The 21488-nt window shown below is 46.8% G+C and overlaps 1 protein-coding gene across 7 annotated transcripts in view; it reads right to left on the bottom strand.

The window, feature by feature from the left end:
• Positions 1 to 21488, bottom strand: part of PABIR2 (PABIR family member 2) — a 59340-nt gene that overhangs the window by 17244 nt on the left and 20608 nt on the right. For 3 of the 7 annotated variants that reach the window (XM_040406213.1, XM_040406212.1, XM_040406211.1), the window contains exons 12-13: positions 1001 to 1044; positions 616 to 670 (exon numbers count right to left, since the gene is read on the bottom strand). In XM_040406213.1, coding sequence (XP_040262147.1) covers positions 616 to 670; positions 1001 to 1044 — 99 coding nt within the window. Of the gene's footprint in view, positions 1 to 615; positions 671 to 1000; positions 1045 to 10230; positions 10288 to 13680; positions 13760 to 14686; positions 15183 to 21488 lie in introns of those variants that run through there. The other 4 variants (XM_040406215.1, XM_040406214.1, XM_040406217.1 and 1 more) reach the window with 4 other exon arrangements.

The following is a 21488-nucleotide window of genomic DNA, read 5'->3' as shown; positions in this document are numbered from 1 at the left end:
CTCCTATATGGGGACAACAGGGAAACATACTGTATGGGGCTTCTACTGATAGAACTCCCTTGTGCAGGGGCCGCTGATAAGTCTCAGCAGATCTAGACAGGAAGACAGTAACACCTTTATTCATGAGTATCTAAGTACTATCTTTTGCATCCCGATCCGCTGTCTCACTTGCCCCGCCTTGGACAATGGCAGACCAGGACCAGAACTTCCTGAAATACTGGCTTAGTCTCCCTCACTGGCTCCTTATGTTGGACCGCCTGGCTTGTGTGTGCGGGCATTTCCAGATGTCAGTGGGCGCGGTCATGGGGAAGTAGGAGTGAGGAGGAGGAGGAGGTGGTCGCTGCGGGAACTGACACGTAATGTATGCAGGCAGCAGGACGTGGACATTTTTAGAAGCGGTCAGGACACGTGACCACTCCTATGACGTCATTTAACACCACAGTTATTAGGAAACGGTGATATCACTGTTTCTTAATACCGTGGTATATCGTGGACACCGGTATATCCCTCAACCCTAAATGGAGCTGAGCTGTAATACCAGATACATCCTGAATATACCCTATAAACAAAAAATAAATAATTAATAGATCTTCAAGTTAATAAAAGTCATCCTACCAGGCTGAAGCTCTCCTCCCAAGACAGGCTCATCTGCATCGCAGTCTGGATCTCCCTAAAAAATAAATTAAAATAAATAAAATTATACTGAAACGAGCAGTGTATAATGTGAGGGTAAAATTAATCCAGCCAGCAAAGGGGGCGATATGGATCAATAACAATACATTAGTTTGTGGCTTGTATTAACTCTCTCTACATGATAAATGCCACTTGCTAAAGTGAGACAACCCCTTAAAGATGGGTGAAGTCCATACAGACGGATCACTCAGCAGGCAGACCCCTTATAGTCAAGTTTATGTGACCAGTCAAGTAGGAAAGGGGCATCAGAGGGAAATAACCACTTATAGGTTGGTAGGCGTGCACAACATATAATGGGTATACTCACCTCTCACGGGCCGTCTCACGATTCATTAAGTCCACACCTTCCTCCTTCAAATAAAAAAATTCAATTGTCAAAAAAGCAGTCAGTCAGTCATGGCAATTTACTTATATGTGAGCAAAGCTGTCTACATAGTTTATATCCATTGCATGGAATAATTCATGAAATAGTTCCTTGCGGTGTTAGAGCTCAGCAATTGTATACTGTGATTATAACCTGCTTTCAAGGGGTTTTCCAGGATTTTGATACGAATGACCTATCTTCAGGAGAGGTCATCAATATTTGATTAATGGGGGTCCCACTCCCGGCACCTCTGCCAATCAATTGCTTGAAGAGGCAACAGTGCTCTGGTGAGCGACATGACCTCTTTGTATGCCTGTGAGGTGACATTCATTGGTCATATGGCTTACTCACGGCTCAGTCTCATACAATGTACGGCTCTGTGTTTGGTATGTTCTAAGGAGGCCACAGCGCTTGCCGGAGCACAGGGGCCTCTTCAAACAGCTAATCGGTGGGGGCTTCAGGAGTCGTAACCCCAAACGATCACATACTGATGACCTATCCTGAGGTCATCAATGTAAAAACCCCTCTATCAATTAAAATCTGGATCATATATTCATTCCGAACATCATGTATAAAAAAAAAAAGTTACAAATAAAGCAAACAATTTACGAGGGGACTTCATTCTTTATGCAGAAGAGCAGAGTTACTCTTTAAATAGAAGTGGGAACCTTCAAGCATGAAATTATGGTTTCTGTTGATTTGCATGTAGCAAATGAAATCCCAACGTCCTTCTCTATTCTGCAGCGATGACAAAACAGAGCAGATATTACATCTTCCAGAATCAAACAACTCCTTTAGAAGAGTAACCTAAGGAAATGGCCTGTCTAATCAACCTAGCAATAGTGGGAGAAGAGGCTGCAGAACCCTTTTTTGCTCCCTGAAACAAAATCAGCATAAGAGGAGGATCCCCAAGGCTGAGTGACCTGAAAATATTGCAAAATTCATCTTCTAACATCTAGACAGTGGTACTACGATTCCTTTTTATTTTTAAGGGAAGCACAGAAGGAAGGCAACACCATCTCCTGAGAATGATGAAAATGTGAAGAGACTTTTGGTAAAAAAGAAAAAAAGGAGGATCAGGAGAAATTACAACCCGATACTCCAGGATCACCAAATAGGGAGGGTCAACCGAGAGAGCAGAGATCTCACTAACTCTTCTAGCCGAAGTAATTGCCAGAAGGAAAGCAAGCATAAGGGAGAGCAACTTTAGGGAGATTTTATCAATAGGCTCAAAGGGGTCTGAAGTGAGAGAGGAGGGCACACAATTTAAATCTCAGGGAGGAATTTTACTTTTACAGACCGGGGATAACCTGATACTGCTGTATAAACCTCTTAACCCAAGGATGTTCTGCTAATTTAAATTCAAATAGGGCACTTAAGGCAGAAACCTATACCTTCAAAGTACTGGGGCTAAGTTTTTTGTTCCATCCCTCTTGTAGGAAATCTAAAACAAGTGGGATGTCAGGAGCTTCCAGCACGTCCACAGGTTTTTTGGCGAATTTGAAAAAGGTCCTCCAAATTCTAAGGTAGATCTTAGAGCTGACCTTCTTCCGACTGGCCAACAGAGAGCTCGGAGAGACCTTTTTTCTTCAAAATCTCCCTCTCAAAAACCAGGCAGTCAGGTGTAGATTCTTCACGTCTGGTCTGGTCCCTGGGACAGAAGCTCCTGTGATTCTGGAAGGACCCACTGTGTTGCTATCGACATTTTGCGGAGCCAGGAAAACCATACTCTTCTTGGCCAAAAGGGGAGCCATAACTATTACTGTGGCTTCCTCCTCTCTGATCTTTTTGAGGACCCTGGGTAGCAATTTTAGCGGGGGGAAAGTCATACAGAAGGCCCCACCTCCAGGATTGGGCCAGTGCATCCACTGCTCTCTGATGCTCCTCCGGTGAAAGAGAAAAGAAGACCTCTACTTTCTTGTTCGCCCTGGTGGCAAAGAGATCTATCTCAATCTGCTACTTGATGGAAAACCCCCTGATCTAGGGACCACTCTCCCTGGTATAGTTGATGACGACTCAGGAAGTCCGCTTTTACATTCTATGAACCCCTTAGATGTACTGCAGAAAGGGATAATAGAGAAGCTTCTGCTAGGCTGAAAATCTGCTGAGTGAGAGACATTAGGCCCCGAGCCCTTGTACCTCCCTGCCGGTTGATATAGACCACTGCTGTCGTGTTATCTGAATAGACCCTTACATTCCTGCCTCTGATGACCAGGAGACGCTGTAGTAAGGCTATTCGGATTGCATCCAATTCCCTGAAATTGTGCGAATGGGACAGAGATTTGCTTTTCCAATTCCCCTGCAATAGTAGTGACCCTACATGGGCTTCCCAACCAGATGGGCTCGCATCCGTGGTTAAGGGGAGAACCACCTCCCTGGTCCAAGGAACTCCTCTAGCCAGGTTTTTTAGGTCCATCCACCACCCCAAGGAATCTAGGGTATGGGGAGATAGAGACATCACTGAGTCCAGAGAGGGAAGACTTCTATCCCAATCCTGCAGGATCTGAAGAAGCCTTGAATGGTACTGGGCCCACTCTTGATCTGATTAGTAAAGCTTTTTGCAGGGGTAGCAGGCACTTCTGGGAACTGGAGTCCAAAATCATTCCTAGGACACTGCATCTCTGGCTTGGGCATAAACTGGATTTTTCTAGGTTTATCTCCCATCCCAGCTTCTCTAGAACCTCTCTGAACCAGGCAATCTGACCCTGAAGAATCTGACCTGACTGGGCCACCAGCAGAAAATCATCCAGGCATAGTATAATGATGATCTCCTTCTCCCTGATGTGGTCCATCATTTCCGAAATAATCTTTGTGAAAACCCTAGGAGCTTGAGCGAGGCCGAAGGGTAACGCCTGGAATTGAAGATGCAGAATCTCTTTCTCTAACTGGACTGCTACCCTCAGAAACCTCTGATGGCTGGGATGAATGGGGACATGATAATACGCATCCCCCTCAAGTCTACTGTGGCCATAAAGCAATCCAGGAACAGACCTGATGGACTCTATACAAAATCTCTCGTACTGCAGGAATTGGTTCAAACACTAAGTTTATTATAGTCTGAAATGAGACATTTGGTTTTATGACCAGAAAAAAAGTTGAATAAAACCCAGCTCTGAGACTTATACCAACACCCTTTTTTCTAACAGGGAAAAAACCTCTGATGATGATGGCAGTCTGTCTTGCAGGATCTGTAATTACAAAATCTCCCTACTGGCTTTAGGCCTTCCCCCATCACAGAATTTATGCAGGGGCCGTTGGAGATCTTCTGCCACTGAAGAGCAAAAAGAGACAGATGACCCCCACCAGGCGCTCTGGCCCCTTTAATGTGATTCTCTAGCTCTCCCATCCAAACTTTTAGGGACCTGGCCACAGATGTAGCGGCAAAAGCAGGTTTAAAAGCCGCCAATTCTTTTTTAAATAAACCTCTGCCCTCTTGTCCATTGGTTCCTTGAGCTTACCCATATCCTCAAAAGGGTAGAGCGTTTTTTCTGGACATTTTTGCTACCGGGGCATTAAGTTTTGGGGCCCCTATCTCAAGGAGCAGACAATCCCTCATCAAACGGATACTTCCACTTCACCGAAGAAAGAATAAAAAACTTCCTATCTGGTCTCTTTCATTCTCTGGCAATTAGCCTGGACAAAATGCTGTGGCTTCTGCTCCTCCAACCCCATAGTAGCCCAGTTTACTAGGCAGTTGGTATTCTCCACATGAAATAATGGTCTCCCTGCGGCCTCGTCCTCAGAAGACTCTTCAGATGACCTCCTTTCTCCTCCTTCCTCCAAACCGGAAAGTATATCACTGTCACTGGAGGGGGAGTCCTTAGTACCGGCAGCAGAAGTAGTACTGGGACGGTGCTTTATCAAACCGCTAACCGACTCTCTGACCTCTTCACATATTATCGGTTTAATACTGCCCATAAAAGACGGAGCTTCCTCCATCACTTGCTGATACACCCTTGACATAGGGGCTTTGCCCAGGCAGAAGAAAGTTTCTTCTTACACACACACCACATCCCTTCTCTTTTACTCTGGAGGTCTTCCTAGAAGACTCTTTTGAAGCCTAAGCAACAAGAAATGACCCCATGAGCACATAAAATAAAAATTTCATGCTGCAGTATAACCCCTTTTACCCCACCCTGGTACCGATGTATCATTGGTGGTCTCAGTGGGTTTAACACGCTGAGTCTGCTCCATGTTTCATACGGCACACACCAGCCTAATGGAGGAACTGCCTTGTGAGTGAGCCTGGGCTTTTCTCCTCGACTCGCGCAGTGAGCCTGGGCTTTTCTCCTCGACGCGCGCTAGCCGGCATTCCTCCCCTTCCGGTCCGCAGCATCAGCTTCCTCCCACCACGGCAGGCAACCCGGTAGCAATTTCATTGCGCGGGCCGGCGGCCGAACATGGCCGCAGAGGTTCGCAGGAGCCCCAGAAGGACAAGCCCTCTCAGGAACCGGGAAGGAGGACAGAAGGGGTAAGGATAGAGAAGGGAGCCCAGAAGGGTTAGGTCATGTGATATTTTTATAGAGCAGGTTATTACGGATGTGGCGATACCTAATATGTCTACTTTTTATTTTATTTAGGTAAGTTTTACACAATGATATTTTTTATACCCAAAAAATAAAAAAAATCATGTTTTAGTGTCTCCATAGTTTTTTCAGTTTTTTGGGCGATTGTCTTAGGTAGCGTATAATTTTTGCGGGATGAGATGAAGGTATGATTGGCACTATTTTGGTCGCAGAGGTTCGCAGGAGCCCCAGAAGGACAAGCCCTCTCAGGAACCGGGAAGGAGGACAGAAGGGGTAAGGATAGAGAAGGGAGCCCAGACTTCTGCAGTGGCTCCCAGAGGAGGCTTACGCCGCACGGGGTAACCCTCCACACACTATTTACAATAGTCGGGGCCCCCGCAACTCTTTTCCTAATCTTCTATCGGCGGATCAGATTCCCTCCTGCCTCTTAGAACAGGAAACAGAACTGGAGATAGAGGGAATGATCCCTCCTTTAAAAGGCGGTTCTGGTTCCTGTCCTGAGGAGGCGGTCTCTCCAGGGGTGTTGTCATAGGCGAGAAAGAAAAACTTCATGTATTCCGCAACATGTGCAGGTGGCCTTAAACGAGCCCCAATCAACTTTCAAATCGTCAGTCTGCGCTCATTATTGGCCTGGCGTTGAGATGTACAGTCTCGACGCTCCATTTCATAAATCAATACATCTCCCTCCCAATTAGCGCACACACACACACACACACACACACACACACACACACACACCTTATTCATGAGAAAGGTGATTGAAATATTCATGTGTATCTCCTATCCCAACTGGCTAAAGCTAAGGCCCAGATGGGTGGCCTTTAACCCCTTAAGGACCCTGCCAAATTTTACCTTAAGGACCAGGCAATTTTTTGCAAATCTGACATGTGTCACTTTATGTGGTTCTAACTTAAAAAAAAATACCAAACTTACCAAAAATTGTGAAAAATTTGCAAGTTTCAATTTCTCTACTTTTATAATAGATTAGTAATATTTTAGAAAACTACACCCCTCAAGGTATTCAAACCTTTAGGTGTCCCACAAGAATTAATGGAAAATGGAGAAAAAATTTCAGAATTTCACTTTTTTGGCAGATTTTCCATTTTAATAAATTTTTTGATACTAACAAAGCAAGGGTTAACAGACAAAAAAACTCAATATTTATTGCCCCGATTCCTATATGTGGTCGTAAACTGCTGTACAGGCACACGGCATTGCACAGAAGGAAAGGAACGCCAAATGGTTTTTGGAAAGCAGATTTCACTGGGATAATTTTAAGCTGCCATGTCACATTTGAAGTCTCCCAAAAAGTGACCCCATTTTGGAAACTATGGGATAAGGTGGCAGTTTTGTTGGTACTATTTTAGGGTACATGATTTTTGGTTGCTCTATATTACACTTTTTGTGAGGTAAGGTAACGGTTTTGGCACCGTTTTTATCTTTTGTTATTTACAATGTTCATCTGACAGGTTAGATCATGTGGTATTTTATAGAGTAGGTTGTTACAGACGCGACAATACCAAATATGTTTCAGTTTTACATAAAGTATTTAAAAAAGCAAACAAAAAAAAAAATTCTTTTTTTGCGTCTCCATATTCTGATTCCATATTTATTTTTTGGGCGACGGTCTTGTGTAGGGTATCATATTTACAAGATAGGATGACAGTTTGATTGTTACTATTTTGGGGTGCCTGTAACTTTTTGATCGCTTGCTATTACACTTTTTGTGATGCAAGGTGACAAAAAAATTGCTTTTTTGAGACCGTTTAGGTCATGTGATATTTTTATAGAGCAGGTTATAACGGATGCGGCGATACCTAATATGTCTACATTTTTTTTATTTATGTAACTTTTACACACTGATATAATTTTTTAAACAAAAAATAAATAAAAATCATGTTTTAGTGTCTCCATAGTCTGAGAACCATAGTTTTAGGGGTGGGCGATATAGGCGATATAAATTTGTGCCACGATATGGACCGCGATATGATCGCACTCTCGGCGCGCACCATGGTTTCCTGAGCCGGCACAGTGAAGAAGGAGGAGTCCCTCCCTCCCCACTGTGCGCGGCTGCCGCTGGCCACTATGAACAGAGTAGGAGGAGGAGGGGAGGGACTGTGGCCACTGCGCCACCAATGAATGCCTGAATACCAATGTGCCGGCCATATCCCGGCCCCTATGACTGCACGCTGTGATCCGCCCGATTAACCCCTCAGTTGAGGGGTTAATCGCGCGGATCACAGCGTCCTGTCAGAGGTCGGGTGCCGGGAATGTTCTTCAGTCTGGGCAGTTCCGATCGGAGTCCCAGCAGCCAGGACGCTACTGAAGTCCTGGCTGCGATTGTATGTTAGTGAGCAGCATTATACTCACGTGCGGTCGCTCCTTCTTCTGTCTGTGCGGCGCATTGCTAATGCTTATAGCATTAGCAATGCGCCACACAGACCTATGAGAAGAAGGAGCGCCCAGCGGCCACGGCGCACGTGAGTATAATGCTGCTCACTAACATACCATTGCAGCCAGGACTTCAGTAGCGTCCTGGCTGCCATGGTAACCGATCGGAGCCCCAGCATTACACTGCTGGGACTCCGATCAGAACTGCCCACTGCCACCGATGGGGGGCGGGAGGAGGGGGACTCTGTGGCCACTGCCACCAATGATTAATACTGGGGAGGGAGGGGGTGGGTTTGAGTTACCAGAGGGGGCTGATAAGAGGGAAAGGCTGGGGGGCTGATCAGAGGCAGGGGGGCACATGAGAGGCTGGCTGCCATGGTCAGCTCCCTGCTATTGTATGCACAAAGCACAGGGCAGCAGGGAGAGTGTAAAGTCCTATTCACCCTAATAGAGCTCTATTAGGGTGAATATGACAAGGGTTCTAGCCCTTAAGGAGGCTAATAGTTATTAAATAAAAAAAAAATAAAAAAAAAAAAAAAAAAAGTTTAACGGCCCCTCCTCCAAATATAGAAAACAATATATCGCTATTACACTTTTTGGGATGTAAGGTGACAAAAAAAAATTGATTTTTTGACACCGTTTTTATTTTTTATGGTGGTCATCTGAGGGGTTAGGTCATGTGGTATTTTTATAGAGCAGGTTGTTACGGACGCGGCAATACCTAATACGTATCCTTTTTTTTTATTTACTTAAGTTTTACACAATAACAGCATTTTTTTAAACAAAAAAAGCGATGTTTTAGAGTCTCCATATTCTGAGCCATAGTTTGGTTTTTTTTGGGTGACTGTCTTAGGTAGGGGGTCATTTTTTGCGGGATAAGGGGACAGTTAGATTGGTACTATTTTGGGGGGATATACGCCTTTTTGATCGCTTGGTGTTGCACTTTTAGTGATGTAAGCTGACCAAAAAATGGTTTATTTAGCTCCGTTTTTATTTTATTTTTTGACGGTGTTCACATTTGATAGTTTTATAGAGCCGGTCGATATGGACACGGCGATAGCTAATGTGTGTACTTTTCTTATTCCCTATTTTTAACAAATATTTTTTCCCCCTTTACTTTGGCAAAAGGATATTTTTTTATTTATTTTTTACTTTAAACTTAATATTTTTAAACTTTTTTTTGGCCCACTCTGGGACTTCAACTTTTGGGTGTCTGATCCCCTTTACAATGCATGACAATACTTCTGTATTGTGATGCATTGGCTGTAAGTGTATTACAGACTGTAATACACTTAGTCTGCTTGCCTGTGAGATTCAGGGGTCTGGATCTCACAGGCTCTCCCGGAAGGTAGCCACGATGCCTAAGGAAGGCATCGTGCTGCCTTCCATGCCATCGGGTCCCCGTCACAGCAGCAAGATAGCTGCTTTCTCCCTGCATGGACATCGCACGTGCTGCGATCAGTGCTGACCACGGCTGTGCAGGGGTTAATGCGCCGGCAACGGTGATTTCACGGATGCCGGCGCATGCAGCAGGGGTCCGGCTATCAGTGACTGACGGACCCTTGCCGCTGATCGGGCGGGCGCAGCTCATGCACCCGCCCGATCACCATGACATACATGTACTTCTCTGGTCCTTAAGTCACGGCCAGAGATTACGTACATGTACGTCATGGGTCCTTAAGGGGTTAATATACTGCAAGAAACTTTGAGATTCTAATCCCTCATTTTGAGCATTTGGCAGCTCGCTGCTTTTGGGTGGAAACCTCCAAAAGGAAATGCTAGAAGCGTTCATCACCATTCTCCACAAAGAGGGCAAAGATCCCTCAAGGTGTGGGAACAGTCACCTCCTATCCATCCTGGATGCGCATTTAAAATGGTAGCCGAAAATCCAAGCAAACCCCCTTCAAAAATCCCTGACCAAGCTGGTACTACATACCTCTGTCCACTGTGTGAAGTCAATGGGAGCAGCGCTGCAAAAACCAGCTCTGTCCACTACACAATGGACAGAGCTATGTAGTTCCCGTACCAGGGTCACTGAAAAATGGGGGGATGCCCACAGCTCTGATATGGATAGGCCATTATTATAAAACCCTGGAAAATCCCTTTAACGGTGACAATTATTCTCTCGTTCCTAAATATGAAAGGTTGTCACAGTCCCTCCAACATTACTTATAAAGTGAACACAACGAAACGCAGTTTTTGGAATCTTGTTCATAGATTAATGTGAACGGTTCTCATATTTGTACTATTTCTTACCCTTTTAAGTTGATACAATCTGCTGCTCGGTATACGGATAGGAGAGGATGATGGGATCTGCAAACAGATATGACAAATGGCATATCCAAATTTGAAACCAAGTTTCTTAAATAAAAAAATAAAAAAGCAACTCTGTAAATAGTCTCCATTAAAAATATGCGGCTGACGTATCTACAGTCCTCATCTTATCTCCGTGGCGTAAACTTAAAGGGGCTGTCTAACCTGCACCAGATTTATCACAGGGGCACAGACTGGATGATAAATGTGCTGCAGGGATGGACCTTTCCTCTACCTATATAGCTTGTAGGTTGTCTTAGGGCTCTTTCACACTTGCGTTGTCCGGATCCTGCGTGTACTCCATTTGCCGGAATTACACGCCGGATGCGGAAAAACGCAAGTGAACTGAAAGCATTTGAAGACGGATCCGTCTTCAAAATGCGTTCAGTGTTACTATGGCAGCCAGGACGCTATTAAAGTCCTGGCTGCCGTAGTAGTAGTGGGGAGCAGTATACTTACCGTCCGTGCGGCTCCCGGGGCGTTTCAGAATGACGCCAGAGCGCCCCATGCGCATGGATGACGTGTCCATGCGATCACGTCATCCATGCGCGTGGGGCGCCCTGACGTCACTCTGGAGCGCCCGGGGAGCCGCACGGACGGTAAGTATACTGCTCCCCCGCTCCCCACTACACTTTACCATGGCTGCCAGGACTTTAGGGTCTTGGCAGCCATGGTAACCATTCAGAAAAAGCTAAACGTCGGATCCGGTAATGCGCCGAAACGACGTTTAGCTTAAGGCCGGATCCGGATTAATGCCTTTCAATGGGCATTAATTCCGGATCCGGCCTTGCGGCAAGTGTTCAGGATTTTTGGCCGGAGCAAAAAGCGCAGCATGCTGCGGTATTTTCTCCGGCCAAAAACGGAACTGAAGACATCGTGAACGGATTTCTCTCCATTCAGAATGCATTAGGATAAAACTGATCAGGATTCTTCCGGCATAGAGCCCCGACGACGGAACTCTATGCCGGAACACAAGAACGCAAGTGTGAAAGAGCCCTTACACTGCAAAAATATATATTTTTTGCCAGAATTCGGGCTCATGCACATGGCCGTTACCCGTGCCCGTTTTGAGGCCCACAAACAGCAGGTTCACAATACACGGGCACCGGTCGTGTAAACCCCGCATCGCGGATGCGGACCTATTCACTTGAATGGGTCCGCAATCCGGAAGGTCAGTGCGGAACGGAGGCTCAGATCCCCATGGAAGCACTACGGAGTGCTTCAGTGGGGTTCTCTCTGTGCCTCTGCACTGCAAAAAAATAGTGAACGGGTCTGCTTCTGCATGCGGCGGCCCTACAGTTAGTGCCCATGCACGGGCCCGGCCAGCACATGTTTGTGTGCATGTCGCCTTAGGTTGCAAAATGGCACATCTTAGGCCTCAACCCTTCCCTTGCAGAAAGTCAGGAATAAAGTGTAGAAACCCTATTTGTGTCAATGTGCGCCACTTTTTGGCGCAGGCACATTAGTAAATCTGGGCCACTGTGTTGCTGCTCCTGCCGTCAGTCACCACTGTTCTAGTCCAAGCACATATTGTTACATGTGGGTTATACAGCTGGATTCTCCTATTGCACTGGAAGAAATCTGTAGTAAATCCAGAATTGGGGGAGATTTATTATTACTTTTCTAAAACTAGGCCAGACAGGCAGAATCTATAGTGGAGCATGCCGTACGATAAAACTGGAACCTTCTGGGTTGGCTACTATACACCATTAGGGTGCATTCACACAACCGTGCCATGTTTTGCGGTCCGCAAATTGCAGATCTGCAAAACACCAGCACCAGCCTTGTGCATTCCCATATTCTTGTCCGCAAGATTGCCCCATTCATATGGACGGGTCCGCACCAATTCCGCAAAATTGCACTAGGTTAATAAATCATTTTTAGACTCCTCACAGTTATACCTCTTTCACTAAACTGTCGCGAAAGGTGCAAAAAAAGTGTCCAAAACACTCCGAGCTTAGTGGAAGGGGGCAGGCCAACACATTTATGACAATTTCAGCCAGTTTTCTGGCATAAATTATAACTGGAATATATACAGCTCCTAGATGGATTAAGTTTCAGTTTCTGGCGCACTGACACTATAAATGCCTGTGCCTCTTAATAAAGCCTCTTGCACACGACCGTATGTATTTTGCAGTCCGCAAAAAATACGGATGACATCCGTGTGCATTCCGTATTTTGCGGACTGTAACAGCTGGCCCTTCATAGAACAGTCCTATCCTTGTCTGTAATGCGGACAATAATAGGACATGTTACATTTTTTTTGTGGAACGGAAATACAGAAACTGAATGTACACGGAGTACCTTCCGTTTTTTTTGCGGACCCATTGAAATGAATGGTTCTGTATAAGTTCCACAAAAGAACGGAACAGAAACAGAATGAAAATATGTGTGTGTGCAAACTTGGATCGGCAGAGGTACTATGCCTTGCAGATCAGCTTTCCAGATGTAGCTCCAGCGGCGGAAATAGGCACCAGATGCACAGGTTAGTGCAGCGCTGCTTCCACTGAAGTGAATGGGAGCAGTGCTACAGTAACGGTCTCATGATAGGTCACGAATAGTAGATTGAAGGGGGGGGGGGGGGGGTTTGACTCCAGGCACCCCTGCCGAACAGCTGGTTGATTACCAGAGTACTGTGGCCTTCTTGCAGCTTGCCACCCACAGCGCTATCCAGTGGAAGTCCTTGTGACCAATGAATGTGACGCTCAGTAGAGCCTCTTCAACCATCTGATCGGTGGGGTTGTCGGGAGTCAGACCCACTGCTAATCTGAGGATAGGTCACCAATATACAAATCTCAGATATCCCCTTTAAGAACTGCTCGAAATAATGTTAGGGCTCATTCAGATGACAAAAATATGGCAAAATAAGGATACCGCCTGTGTGCGTTCCACAAAAGGTGGGCAAGAAGAGGACAAGTTCTTTTTTTTGCGGGGACACGGAAGGGAAGTACTGTGCTGTCCACATCTTTTGCAGCCCCATTAAAATTAATGGACCCCTATCCGTTCCGCAAAATTGCGAAACGGATGTGGACTCAAATATACGGTTGTGTGAATGGGCCCTTACAGTGGGCAGTCCAGGGCTCAAAAGCCTGCACCATACTATATTTATGGCACCGGCTTCAAATGGCGGCACAATCAATCAGGCAGCCGAATGCCAGGTCCTCCAGCCACCACTCTGCTCTCATACAGTGGGGGCATATCAGTCTGCATCTTGTGGCCACAAATGATAGAACCCGTCCTATTCTTGTCTATTTTGCGGACAAGAATTTATAATTTTTTTTTTTTTTTTTAAAGTGGGTCCACGAAAATTGGGGGATGCACACAGAAGGCATCCATATTTTTCAGATCCACGATTTTCGGCCAGGTGAGTACTCTGCAATAGGGTTAGCTTACCAGACTCTGGCGATTGACTACAGTAGTGCTGTTCCTGCGCGCTCTGGATCCGTACGGCTGAAACACCTGAGAGTGATCACTGAGGGAAAACACAGGTCTTATCAGTGCACGGTATATCATGTGTGTGCGTTATACATGTTCTGTGCAGTGTACTACCCTCTGTTATCAGGCCGGAGACACGCCGACTGCACTGCCCTTCAATGTGGCTACTGATTAGAAAGTATCTCTGATGCCACAACGGGTATAATATATACACACACACGTGATGGATATTGTCAGATTTCATAAGGTTTAGTGCCAATGATAATATAGGACGACCCTCTAATATTCCCCCTGATTCTTGCACCAACCACATAGCTTTGTCACAGGGCTCTTCCCGCCAATGCTCTGCGATGGGCAGAAATGCCAACAGCAGGAAGGGGCGCATTTTACAAAGTTGCACCCGTCCTGATTCAGGCCTCTAGCGGGCACCAGTTTGTAGGAGGATTGAAAAAAATACACTTAAGGGCATATAAATGATCCAATATTGATGATAGGTTCAGGTATTCCTTACAGCAGTGGTCTCCATTTCATGCCCCCCCCCCCCCCCCCCCCCCCCCAGCAAAACTACAACCCCCACCATCCACTATTAGAATGAAGCACATACTGTAAGCAGTGTACTCCAACCTGTGGCTCTCCATCTGCTGCAAAACTATAACACCCACCATGCCACAGAATGTCAGGGCATGCTGGGAGTTGTAGTTTTGCAACAGCTGGAGAGCCAGAGTTGCAGTGCACTGCCTACAGTATGTGCTACATTCTAATAGTGGATGCTGGGAGTTGTAGTTATTCAACAGCTGGAGAGCCGAAGGTTGCAGTGCACTGCCTACAGTATGTGCCATGGCTGCCATAGCACTTGTAATGTAGGAGTCCCCAATACAACCCCCCTCAACACCCTGCACTGCGCCCCCTGCCGGTGTCCTGCAGCCCCCCGACCACGTCCACCCCGCACCCCTGCTGCCCTCACCTGAGCCCGTTAATATGGGGGGCGCTGTTGGATCTCCTCAGGCTTCCATCCCCAGGGATCTCCACCACGTCCAGCTCCATCTTCTCCTGGGCCATGATGTCAGCGCTGCTCCCCCAGATCTCCCGGGGGTGGATGTGCGGATCCCTCGCTCCCTCAATGGCTCATTCCCGCTTTAGGCCTGAATGAAAGCGGGGAGGCCGCCGGTGGGAGCTCGGTGCTCCATGCTGGTAGTGAAGGAGACAAGTGGTCGGCCGCTTCCCTGCTCCCCCCACCCCCAGCTCCTGCCGTGTGTGAGGCCGAGGTCCCGGAGAGCTCAGGCCCGGGACAATCAGCAGAGCCCCTGCGAGAAGAAGCAGCAGTGTCCCGCGCATGCGCAGTCCTGCCTGTACACTGGCGGAGACTGTGAGGAGAGCGCCCTGTATAATGCGCCTCCCACCTCATACCCTGCGTTATCTCTACAGCCACCCACCTCATATATACCCTGCGTTATCTCTACAGCTACCCACTCATACCCTGCGTTATCTCTACAGCTACCCACTCATACCCTGCGTTATCTCTACAGCTACCCTCCTCATACCCTGCGTTATCTCTACAGCTACCCACTCATACCCTGCGTTATCTCTACAGCTACCCACCTCATACCCTGCGTTATCTCTACAGCTATCCACTCATACCCTGCGTTATCTCTACAGCTACCCTCCTCATACCCTGTGTTATCTCTACAGCTACCCTCCTCATACCCTGCGTTATCTCTACAGCTACCCTCCTCATACCCTGCGTTATCTCTACAGCTACCCACCTCATACCCTGCGTTATCTCTACAGCTACCCTCCTCATACCCTGCGTTATCTCTACAGCTACCCACCTCATACCCTGCGTTATCTCTACAGCTACCCTCCTCATACCCTGCGTTATCTCTACAGCTACCCTCCTCATACCCTGCGTTATCTCTACAGCCTCCCACCTCATACCCTGCGTTATCTCTACAGCTACCCTCCTCATACCCTGCGTTATCTCTACAGCTACCCACCTCATACCCTGCATTATCTCTACAGCCACCCTCCTCATACCCTGCGTTATCTCTACAGCTACCCACCTCATACCCTGCGTTATCTCTACAGCTACCCTCCTCATACCCTGCGTTATCTCTACAGCCACCCTCCTCATACCCTGCGTTATCTCTACAGCCTCCCACCTCATACCCTGCGTTATCTCTACAGCTACCCACCTAATACCCTGCGTTATCTCTACAGCCACCCACCTCATACCCTGCGTTATCTCTACAGCTACCCTCCTCATACCCTGCGTTATCTCTACAGCCTCCCACCTCATACCCTGCGTTATCTCTACAGCTACCCTCCTCATACCCTGCGTTATCTCTACAGCCACCCACCTCATACCCTGCGTTATCTCTACAGCCACCCTCCTCATACCCTGCGTTATCTCTACAGCCTCCCACCTCATACCCTGCGTTATCTCTACAGCTACCCTCCTCATACCCTGCGTTATCTCTACAGCTACCCACCTCATACCCTGCGTTATCTCTACAGTATCCACCTCATACCCTGCGTTATCTCTACAGCTACCCACCTCATACCCTGCGTTATCTCTACAGCTACCCACCTCATACCCTGCGTTATCTCTACAGCTACCCTCCTCATACCCTGCGTTATCTCTACAGCTACCCTCCTCATACCCTGCGTTATCTCTACAGCTACCCACCTCATACCCTGCGTTATCTTTACAGCTACCCACCTCTTACCCTGCGTTCTCTACAGCTACCCTCCTCATACCCTGCGTTATCTCTACAGCTACCCTCCTCATATCCTGCGTTATCTCTACAGCTACCCACCTCATACCCTGCGTTATCTCTACAGCTACCCACCTCATACCCTGCGGTATCTCTCCCGCCTCAACCACAGTCCTATCAGTCTGAAGTCAAATATGACACGCCATTTATCTTAAAATAAATGCTCAATGTCAGGATGTCACATTTCACATTTACTTATTTTCTGAGCTTAGCAAAAGTTTCTGGTAAAGCTGGGTTACTGACAGGGAATATGGCGGCCATTTACAACTCCCACGCAGTTTATCCATCCTTTTAAATGGATAATGTGTTTAGTCAGTGGTATGAGAGCAGACAGGGGCGCAGCTATAGGTTCAAGGGCCCTGGTGCAAGAGTTCAGTTTGGGCCCCCCTACCCTCAATACTGTTTCCTAACACCACCGGACCCCTGCACGCCCACCATGCCGAATGGCCGAACTAAAATCTCACTGAGAAAATTAATTTTAATCCAATAAGACATAAGTGCATTATAATAAGGATGCCATCGAAAAGCATATGGGTTAAAGGGGTTGTCTCATCATAGACAATTGGGGCATATTGCTATGCTAAGGCCCCCATTGTCTTATAGGTGCGGGTCCCACTGCTGGGACCTGCACCTATATAGAGAACAGAGACCCAAAAGTGAAGGAGGGCACACTGTGCACGTGCAGCCACCCTCTATTCATTTTCTATGGGGCTGGCGAAAATAGCCGAGCGCTGGCTCGTCTATTTCCGTCGAGCCCATAGAAGTGAATGGGAGCAGTGGCCGGTAATGAGCGGTACACTCCCATTCACTTCTATGGGAAGCTTGGTGGTGGCCGGACCGGAATCCTCCAGCCACCACCTTGCAGGGCTCCGTTCTCGATATAGGTGCAGGTCCCAGTGGTGGGACCCGCACCTGTAAGACAATGGGAGCATTTCCTAGCGATATGCCCCCATTGTGTATGAGACAACCCCTTTAAAGGGATAATTGACTTAAAGTTAGGCTGCTATGTTCACATGGCTATGGCGCTGCCATACCTGTGCTTTGCATTGCAAACCGGAGATCTGCAAAGCACTAACTGTGTGAACAAACATCATGGTGCGGACGCGGACCCATTGACTTCTATGGGTCCGCGTTCCACAAGATGTGGCCAAAGACAGGACATGTCCTATATTTTAAGGGGCAGAGGCATGGATCCAAAAGCCCAGTGGCACCACAGCAATGTGAATGTAGTTGACACTTTAAGTAAATTCTAAAACAGGGATACATCACAAGGCAAGGTAGTGGCAGTGTACCCCCCAAACTGAGGTGGCATGCTGTACAGCCACATTACAGCAGTGTCACTCACACAGTAACTAGGACCCAGCCCCATCCCAGGCCAGCACAATCTGGGGAACCAGTAGAAACTGGCCACTTTGTACACAGACTAGCAGCAACTAGGTCCCGGGCCCCTGGCCCTGCCAGCCTGTAGCAGGAGTGGCCCGCCCTTCATTGGCACATCAGTCAGGACTCGGGACAAGAGGGCTGTGCTGGAGACCAGTAAGCTGGCCGCTGCTATCTCCCAGTCCTCTTTCCTACCCGTGAGCATCCCTCAGTCTTATAACTTGTAGAGGCTGAGCTCTCTGCTCCGGACCTCACCTCACTGCCTGCAGCTTCACCATCCGCGTCCGGCCCCGTACACAGCACTGTCTGCCAACAGGACGGCACGCACACAAGATCTGCCTTCGGCCGCCCTCTCACCCTATTGGTTGACTTGTGAACTTTGTGTTACGGACCCGGTATTGTATACAAATCATCATCACACACTCTATGTGGACCTACCGCTGAAGCCAGCGCTTTCATTGTTTACGTCTGTCAGGATGGGATTTCATCTCTCCTGGGCGGCCCCTATAGCTACGCCACAGAGAAGTGTACGAAATAAAACCATGAGGGTTGGGGTAGGACCACGCGACTGGGCTGCGCTCCAGTACAGTGTAGCCAAAAGCAGCGCACTCTTCAGTGGGTCTGTATCGTTAATAGCCACACAGCCATTAACAATGCAGACCAATGAAGGATCCGGCGGCATGGAGACATTTCATGTAATGGATTTCAATGGTGTCCCTATGGGACATGCTGCGATGCGACACTCGCAAAAAAAAAAAAAAAAAAAAAAAAAATCAAATTTTTCTGTCGCGTCACAGTTGCTACATGTGGCATGTCTCATTGCGACTCCATGTCACGTCACCATGTTGCTGGACCCTAAACAGTGCGGCCTTCATTAGAAACGACTGCGGCCCATAGGCCGCATTATAACTGCACTGTGTGGTCCTACCCTTAGGGATTTGATGGTTAGAAGGGTATATGAACAGTTACTTGTGGATTTGACTCAGATGTCACCCTTTGGGCTCATGCCTATGAATGTAAGGGCTCCATCCCCATATTGCGGACCGCAAACAGCAGGGCTTTTACGCTCATGGACATGAGCCCTTTTAAAGAGGTTTTCCAAGACTTAACTACTGATGACATCCTGTGGATAGGTCATCAGTATCTGATGGTGGGGGTCCGACACCTGAAGGCCTTGCCGATCAGCTATTTGAGAAGTCATCGGCACTCCTGTGAGCACTACAGCCTTCTCTCGGCTTCTCCTAAGGCCTCATGCACACGACAGTGTTTTTTCACTGTCAGTGATTTGGCTTCAGTGGTCCGTGTCCGATTTTGCTTCAGTTGTGTTTCCTTGTGTCTTCCTTTTTTTTTGTCTGACAGGGTAAAAAAAAAAAAAAGAAGGAAGGTTAATGAAAAGTGTAATTTTATTGCACCAAGGTCTTGTAGAAAAAAAATGGACGCGGATGACATACCAGTTGTGCATCAGTTGTTTTTTTTTTTTTTGACGGACCCATTGACTTGAATGGGTCCATCCTTCGTTGAATAGGACAGGTTATATTTTTTTGACGGACACAGAGAAAAAACAGAGGGCTATCAGTTTTTTTTCTCAGCTACATAGAAATGAATGGGACCTCCGCTAAACTGTGAAAAATGCCGGCGCGGATGCACACAACGGTCGTGTGCATGAGGCCTAAGCCAGTGATGACAAGTTCATCGGTCACGTGGCCTAGGCACAGCTCAGCCCCATAGAAGTGAATGGGGATGAGCTGCAATACTAAGCACAGCCACTATACAATGTACGGCACTGTGCTTGGTGAACTGAGAACGCAGGAGCGCCGGTGCCTTCTCAACCTGCTGATCGGCGGGGTCCTGGGTGTCGAATATGACAATTTGTAGAAGGCATTCCCCTCTAGAAGCATTGCTTTTAGATGAAAATATATCTGTAGGCATGGAGTCAGACAGTGCTGTGTGCATGAGCCCTTAGGCTAATAGTATATTTTCACAAGCATTATTTTTGTAACTGCACCAACACTGAGCAATTTTTATTTAATTACCTAAAATAATTGACCCATGTAAATATACTTAGAAATTTGTACCAGCTGAGAAAATATGTAAGGTCAATCTGGCGGTGTAATTACACCCAGGAGGTATTTCCCATTTGGAGAGCTCTGTCCTGTGTCCTGTGTGGCCCCTCAAAAAGATGGTTAGCGGTCAGAGCTGACCCAATAGGGTACAGCTACACTGGTCGCAGCCAGGATCACCAGGGCATCACAGTAGCGGTGAATGGGTATGTTCACTTCAGTAGATAAGACTTTCACAATTTCATGTACACGGTGGCAAAATTGACCTGTGGTGCAGATTTTCAGTGCAGATTTCACCCTTTGCAATGAAAAGCGTATGTTCACACAGGTTTTTTTTTTCTGCGCTAAAAAACCCGATGTGAAATCTTCTTCAGGACACTGCTACCCAACAGTAGCAAGTGTTGGATTTTTTGCGACTCACGTGTCAGGGTTGCAGCAAACATGCGAGTCACGCTGCGATCCTGACCATAGTTCCCCGCGGTGGGGTACTGCATTATTTACACAATTTCCTTTAATTGAAAAAAAATCGTAATCAAAGAGGGCCTGTCGCCTAAGGGTCCATTCACACGTCCGCAAAATGGGTCCACATCAGTTCCGCAATTTTGCGGAACAAGTGCGGACCCATTTATTTTCAATGGGGCCAGAATGTGCTGTCCTCATCCGCATATCCGCACTTCCGTTCCGCAAAAAAAAATAGAACATGTCCTATTCTTGTACGCAATTGCGGACAAGAAAAGGCATTTTCTATGAGAGTGCCAAAGATGTGCAGTCCGCAAAATGCAGAACGCACATTGCTGGTGTCCGTGTTCTGCGGATCCGCAAAACACATATGGACGTGTGAATGGACCCTTACTGTGGAGCATCTTAGAGCACAGTGTCAGCTGTAGATATACTGTGTACATATATTAAAGTGGACTCTCTTCAAATCAGTCACAGACAACCCCCTCCCCCCCCCTTCCACATGGTAACAGTTGACATTTATTCATAAATGTCGAGGAGGAATAACAGAGGAACAGGACAAAACAGTTGTAACAAGAAGATTATTCAGAATAGTTCTATTAACAGAAATAGATTTATTCACTAAAAATAACTTGATGGACTTATCTTTTTACATAGTTAATACGGTTGAAAAAAAGACATCTGACAGGAGACAGGACCGGTCCTCTCCAATCATGACATCATAAGGTACCACTATGACATGATAATGCATTACTTATGGAATCAAAGTATTCATGACATCCTAATACAGTCACTGTGACCACAAAAGGCAGCATTGTGACATCATGCATGAGTTAGAACATCACAAGACCTGATTATGATATCATAATGCCTTTATTATGGCATACCAATGGCTTTATTATGATCATAATGCATTATGACATCATCATGTACTAGTTATGACATAAGACACAATTAAGAGATTGTAATGTATTACTTTTGACCTCTCAAATACACCGTTATGACATCACAATGCATTAACTATGGCATAATGTATTTTTAGGTCATAAGACCATTATGTCACAAAGCAATCATGACTAGAGATGAGCGAATT

The sequence above is a fragment of the Bufo bufo genome, chromosome 8, assembly GCF_905171765.1.
Source record: "Bufo bufo chromosome 8, aBufBuf1.1, whole genome shotgun sequence".
NCBI lineage: Eukaryota > Metazoa > Chordata > Amphibia > Anura > Bufonidae > Bufo > Bufo bufo.
The sequence above is the reverse complement of the archived record's forward strand: the minus strand, read 5'-3'. Positions and strand labels throughout refer to the sequence as shown.